Genomic DNA, 7,058 nt, shown 5'->3' on the forward strand with positions numbered 1-7,058 from the left:
CACTCGCAAGAAGTAGACGATACCGCGTTTTTGTCTACAATCCGAAACCTTCCAACATCTATTCTGGTCGGTCGAATAAAGGTTATCGCGTAGGATTTCCGTGTCGGTTCGAAAGTAAAATTCGTCGCGGGTTCACCGGTAAGAAATTAAGTCGAAAAACAGTTTGGTGCCGAAACCCGGGAGGAAATCCCAAGAAAAGGTACCGGTGAACCACCACGTGCGTATACCTCGTGCAGTGCCACCTGATCGAAACCAATTAATTATCGATTGTCGCTGCGGTAAATCCGCTAATCACCCTTTCTCGTTCGCTCTGGTGGACATTGATGACCGCCGAACTGTCCTTGGCAGTCAGGATTCTCGAGTACCCGTCGTTCCGGCGGTGGATAAAAACTAACCTCAAAAGGTGAGGGTTTTATACATTGTGCTATTGTTAAAAAACCACGCTACTGGTGAATAGCCTATTGGCCATTGTGCGCGCACAAAATGAAGAAAGTGACTCTGCGAAAAAATACCCTCCATCATAAAACGCTTTTGCGGAGGAGGAATAATATTCTCGGATCAGCTAAACTGATACAACAGTTCGATGATCAGTACGAAGAAACTCAAGTGAATCAAGTGTCGTTGAGGATTGCTCGCCTCGATGAGCTGTGGAAAACATTTGAAGGCGTGCAGGACGAAATAGAAGTGATTGAAGACAAACAAGAAGACTTTGCGGAATCACGACAAGAATTTCACGACCTGTATTTTGAGTTGAAGGCTTCGTTAACAAGTAAACTTCCTCGAAATGATCCTGTCCCTGGCACTCCAGTTCCCCAAATAGCACAACAAATCGCGCCTCCGGTTCATCAAGTTGTGTCGGTTAAACTTCCGGAGTTGAAGATGCCGGAATTTGATGGCCAACCGGAGCAGTGGATCGAGTTTCGAGATTTGTTCAAATCGGTAATTCATTCCAACGTGCAATTGTCGGCCGTGCAAAAACTACATTACTTGCGCAGCAGCTTGAAAGGTGACGCTTCTCGTCTCATATCGTCCATTGCGATCTCCGCGGACAATTATGCGATCGCATGGAAAATTATAAGTGATCGGTATGAGAACACGGGTTATCTGGTGAAACAGCATATGTCTGCATTGTTCCGTGTACCATCTGTGCGAAGGGGCTCTGCTTCTGCTCTGTCCGAATTGGCGGACGAGTTTAATCGCCACGTTGGAATCCTTGACAAGCTCGAAGATGAGGATGCGCATTGGAATTCGTTTCTGGTGGAGCGCCTAAGCAGCCTGCTCGACGAAAGGTCTCTCCTAGAGTGGGAGACTCAGTGCAAAGAAGAAGAAGTGCCTCAATATTCCGTTTTGCTTGAGTTCATACGAAAAAGATCGCGTACTTTGCAAAAGTGTTCTACGGCAAGTGGCTCTTCGTCCAACGTACAAGTGAAACCCATAAAGGTTAAAACCACCTCCTCTCACGTTGCCTCCGAAAATGTGGTGAAATGTCTGAGCTGTAAACAAGCTCACTCGTTGGTACAGTGTGAGGCGTTTATCAAGCTAAGTGCAAACAATAGATTTGATTTTGTCAAAAAACACCGGTTGTGTATTAATTGTTTAAGAGGTGGTCATATGGCTAAGGATTGCCGTGCTAGTTTTTGTAGAACGTGTGGGAAGAAGCACCACAGTATGTTACATCTGCCAGCACAGTTGTCGACTTCAGCAGTCGTTGTAACACCGAGTGAAGAACAATCACCAAGCACTTCCCAAGTGTACACAGCTATTTGTTCTGTACCCACCACTACATCTCAATCGGACATTGCTTATTCGGTCGTGAACGCACCGCCGGTGGTGCTCACAAGTACATTACCCCAGGCAATTGTGTCGGTTTCGCAAAACGTTTCGTCACCTCTCGTCGCGATCGATGCGCCCCTCCCTCCGTCGCCGGTTGTTTCGTACGAATCTGAACCACTTCCATACTGCACCCAGCAGCCAGCTACATCATTAACACAGGCAAATAATACCTTTGAAAGTATTGTGTTCCTATCGACAGCCGTCGTTCGAGTTCGAGACGTAAACAATGTGTACCACTTTGCACGTGCTCTATTAGACAGTGGGTCTCAATCGAATTTTGTGTCCGAGTCACTTTGTCAGAAATTAGACCTCAAACGCTCTCGAGTTAACCTCCCTGTCAGTGGTATAGGACAATCTACCGTGAATGTTCACTACAAAGTACAGATCGCACTTTCGTCACGCTTTGGCGGATTTGAGCAACAGATAGACTGCTTGGTTCTACCGAAATTAACCGTTAGTCTCCCAAGTCGTAGTGTTGATATATCTCGCTGGACCATTCCGCGCCATTTGCCACTGGCTGATCCGAGATTCAATATTTCGCAAGGAGTCGATCTCATTGTTGGAGCAGAATTATTTTACACTCTTCTCGAATCTCAAAGACTAACCCTTACTGATGGATATCCTATTTTACAGAAAACCGTATTGGGATACGTGGTCTCTGGAAAGGCTACTGCTCATGCGCCTGAGACGGTGGTGTGCCACGTCGCTGTTGATCAAGACCTCAATGCTCAACTGGAACGAATGTGGGAGGTCGAAGATTTCGATGTAGGACGTGCACTTACGCAGGAGGAGCAACAGGTAGAAGAGCATTTCATTCGCACGGTGACCCGTGATAGCAGTGGACGTTACATGGTGCGGTTACCGCTCAAAGAGTCTCGTGTCCCATTCCTAGGGGATTCCTACAAGCCTGCTGTGAACAGATTTTCGATGATGGAGAGACGTTTCGCCAAGGACAACGAGCTGCGTGTGGCGTACACACAATTTATGGAGGAATATATAAAACTGGGGCATATGGAAGAGTGTTCTCGCGGCGCGGGCCCGCAGTTTTGTCTCCCGCATCATGCTGTACGTCGACCAGAAAGCACGACCACTAAAACCAGAGTGGTGTTCGATGCGAGCAGCAAATCGCATGGTCAATTGTCGCTGAACGAAGTCCTTTTCACTGGTCCAACAGTTCAACCAGCTCTGCTCGCCGTGGTAGCGAACTTCCGGGTACCCAAGTACGTATTCTCTGCCGATGCCGAGAAAATGTTTCGGCAAGTGTGGATGCATCCGGATGATCGAAAATTTTTGACGGTCGCGTGGCGATCGGATCCGTCACTACCGTTGAAGTTCTATCAGCTGAAGACCGTGACGTATGGACTTGCCTGTTCCCCTTATCAAGCCGCCCGTGTATTGAACAAGCTCGCTGAGGACGATGGGGATCGATATCCACTAGCCGCACCAATAGTTACGAAGTGTTTCTATGTGGATGATGCCCTTGCTGGAGGAGATGATCTGGACGAGGTTGCAGAAAGTTGTCGTCAGCTACAGGAACTTCTCGCTCGAGGGGGGTTTACTCTACGTAAGTGGTATGCTAATGATTCGAACGTTTTGCGTCATATACCTAGTGAACTCTGCGGAACCCCTGGTCCAACCGAAATAGGACGAGGCTCAATAACAACAGCATTGGGGCTGATATGGAATCCATGCACAGATCAGCTCAGTTTCCAAGTCCCGGATTTGGGGAACTTGCAGGTCGTTACCAAGCGGACGGTGGTGTCGGAAATGTCAAGACTCTTTGACCCGCTAGGACTTTTGGGGCCAGTGGTTATCAGCGCAAGAATATTCGTCCAAGGATTATGGGCAAGACAACTCGGTTGGGATGAAGAATTGCCAGAACAAGATGGACAGTGGTGGCAGGTATTCCGCGATGAATTAGCGCAACTAAAGAAGATTACAGTCTCTCGTCACGTTGTCCCCAACTGTCGCCAAGATTATCAGTTGCATTGCTTCTGCGATGCGTCGTCGAAAGGCTACGGATGTTGTATATATGTGGTTGGACCAAATGTTGGAGGCAAAATAGAAAGCAAGCTACTGATTGCCAAGTCACGAGTCGCTCCTCTACGCGGATTGTCCATTCCAAGGCTAGAACTATGTGCGGCCGTTCTTGGCAGCCAGCTGATTCATAACCTGCGTACAACTACGGACTTTCAAGGCCCTGCGGTGTTTTGGTCTGACAGCACCGTTGTATTACACTGGATCAAATCACCTCCGAATGAGTGGAAGGTATTCGTCTCCAATCGTGTGGCGGAGGTGCAACGTCTCACTCGAGGAGTACCGTGGAACTATGTCCCGACCGAGCTTAACCCTGCGGATCTCATATCGCGCGGGATAAATCCTAGCCAAATTATAGATGATCGGATGTGGTGGTATGGACCACCATTGCTAACTAAACCGACTATGACTTGGCCGAAATTTCCATCGAATTCATCGATAAGCCATAACATTGAGCAGGAGAAACGTGCAGTCGTCGTGCTTACTACTACCGAAATCGATGATTCCATATTCGTAAGATATTCGGAGCTAGGGAAGCTATTGAAAGTGGTGGCCATGTGCATTCGATTTGGTACTAACTGTCGATGCCCGAAAGCAGTACGAGTTTTCGGGAACCTTACTCCTGCAGAGATCGACAGAGCGTTAAAATCCATGGTACGCCTAGCTCAGGTGAACAGCTTTCCCAAGGAAATTCAACAACTCAAATGCCATAAGCTTGATCCCACAAAACCCATCGAGTTTGATACCAAATCTGCTCTTAAAACTCTGAACATTCGTCTTGATCAGTCCGATCATTTACGCTTGGATGGTCGACTGGTAAACGCTGCAGGTCCATACGATTCTAAATTCCCTTTGATTCTGCCAGCTAAACATCCACTTAGTTTCTTAATAGCGCGTTCTCTACACCACAGGACGGCCCATGCAGGACCTGGGCTGTTACTAGCAACCATGCGCCAAAGGTTCTGGCCGATGCGTGGGCGCGAACTGGTTCGAAATGTTGTTCGAAAGTGCATTACTTGCTTCCGTTGCCGACCGGCAGATTATCATCAACAGATGGCACCCCTGCCAGCAGTTCGTGTAGTGCCATCCAGAGTATTCTCCAAAGCTGGTCTAGACTACTGCGGGCCATTTAACGTTCGTCCGTTGTACGGGAGGGGGGCCAACGTGAAAATGTACGTCGCGATTTTCGTTTGCCTGGCGGTAAAAGCGGTACACATCGAAATCGTTCCGAACCTTACGTCCGCCGCGTGCATTAACGCGATCAAACGGTTTGTGGCTCGACGCGGTCGGTTAATCGAGCTGCAATGCGATAACGCGACAGCTTTCGTCGGGGCTGATCGCGAGTTGAAGTCGTTACGTCGCCGGTATCTCGAGCAGTTCAAGACGGAGGAGTGGAAGGGCTATTGTATCGATTCTGGAATCTCCTTTCGTTTTATTCCGGCCCGCTCTCCGCATTTCGGGGGTCTGTGGGAGGCCGGAGTGAAGTCCTTCAAACACCATTTTCGCCGAATTTTTGGTGCCAGTTCCTACACTTTGGACGAATTCACGACGGCAGCGACCCACATCGAGAGCATTCTAAACTCCCGGCCTCTCACTCCCCTCACTGATCATCCAGATGATCTCGCTGTGCTGACGCCTGGCCATTTCCTGGTCGGCGAACCAATGTTCTCCATCCCAGAGCCGGACATGACAAATGACCAGGTGTCTCGGCTCTCTCGATGGCAAGAGCTACGCCGCTCTGTCCAGAATTTTTGGAAACGTTGGTCCAGAGATTATATTAGTCAACTACACCAGCGAACCAAATGGAGGACTCCAGCGCAGAATATCTACAAGGGAGCTTTGGTGCTTCTGAAGCAAGAGGAGCTGCCACCGTTCATGTGGAACATTGGAAGGGTGGAAGAAACCTACACGGCAGCCGACGGTTTGGTGCGTGTAGTTCTCGTACGTACGAACCGCGGAGTATACAAACGGGCAGTCACCGAGGTACGAGTACTGCCAATTGATGGCCACGATACCAATAAACTACCCACCGCCAGGATGTTAGACGACGATCGTTGAAACGGACTGTTTCAACGGGGCCCAGGCTGTTTGGAGCAGAATGATGAATATTCCTTTTTTGTTACTGATAAAATAATTTTCTCTAAATTTATATAAACTTATAATATAGCACCCAATAACTGTGGGTAGGCGAATTTGCGTTCCTCACTTACACACCCTTTCTTACTTACAATTACACATATCACATTGTATTATTACTCAGTTGAATTATAGCACTCGCAAGAAGTAGACGATACCGCGTTTTTGTCTACAATCCGAAACCTTCCAACATCTATTCTGGTCGGTCGAATAAAGGTTGGCGCGTAGGCTTTCCGTGTCGGTTCGAAAGTAAAATTCGTCGCGGGTTCACCGGTAAGAAATTAAGTCGAAAAACAATATTTAAAGCGGCCCTTACACGTGCAATACTTTTGACAATACTAGAGAGTATTGACAAAAGTATTGCACGTGTTATGGAAAAAGCTGTATTGAAATATTGTTACAATAGCGTCAATACTGTGACCATTGGCATTTCGCACAGAGAGGAATCATCGTTTTTCTCGTAAAATGATAAATAATTATCTTATGGAGTTTAGAACATCAACGTTACATTACCGTTCCGTCAGGATACGTTGATTGCGTTTCCGTGTGACCATTCACATGTTCCGTGTGAATACCTCCATTAGCACGGCACCTCCAACCGGTGACGGAACCTGGCGTATCGTATAAATCGTATTTAAGACTGATAGTATCGAACTAGGAGGTAACGAACCTGTTTATTTCTTATACTGTTTTCGCCTGACCCTGCAACTGAGTCAGGCTGCTACCCCAACCACTGTCAGTTCATTTATTTTGAAAGCAGTTAAGGTTAGAACTGGACTCAGTCAATAAAAAATTGTTGTTGGGAGTTGAAAGTCATTACACGCAAAATTAGCCGCAATTTTTTTTTTTTTTTTTTTTGCTCGGATAATTGTTTTTCTCGGTTTAGTAGTCAAAAATATTCGCCACGTGCGAGACTTTCGATATTTTTTGTGTTGAATTTCACCATTTGAAAAAACCTACTTTTTTCAATCGCTCGCACTGTCAAAAGTAAAGAAGATACCAAAAAGTGCCCAAGACACGAAATGTGCGCCTTTTTCGCCGCTTTCTGATGA

At 47.2% G+C, this 7,058-nt stretch overlaps 1 protein-coding gene across 1 annotated transcript; it reads left to right on the forward strand.

Moving 5' to 3' along the window:
* The first annotated feature begins 483 nt into the window (after nucleotides 1-483).
* On the forward strand, nucleotides 484-5,928 carry LOC131695495 (uncharacterized). Its single transcript, XM_058984038.1, has one exon. It carries the CDS (start codon nucleotides 484-486, stop codon nucleotides 5,926-5,928), a length of 5,445 nt encoding a protein of 1,814 aa, XP_058840021.1.
* The last annotated feature ends 1,130 nt before the right edge of the window (nucleotides 5,929-7,058 follow it).

This window comes from Topomyia yanbarensis, chromosome 1 (assembly GCF_030247195.1).
Source record: "Topomyia yanbarensis strain Yona2022 chromosome 1, ASM3024719v1, whole genome shotgun sequence".
NCBI lineage: Eukaryota > Metazoa > Arthropoda > Insecta > Diptera > Culicidae > Topomyia > Topomyia yanbarensis.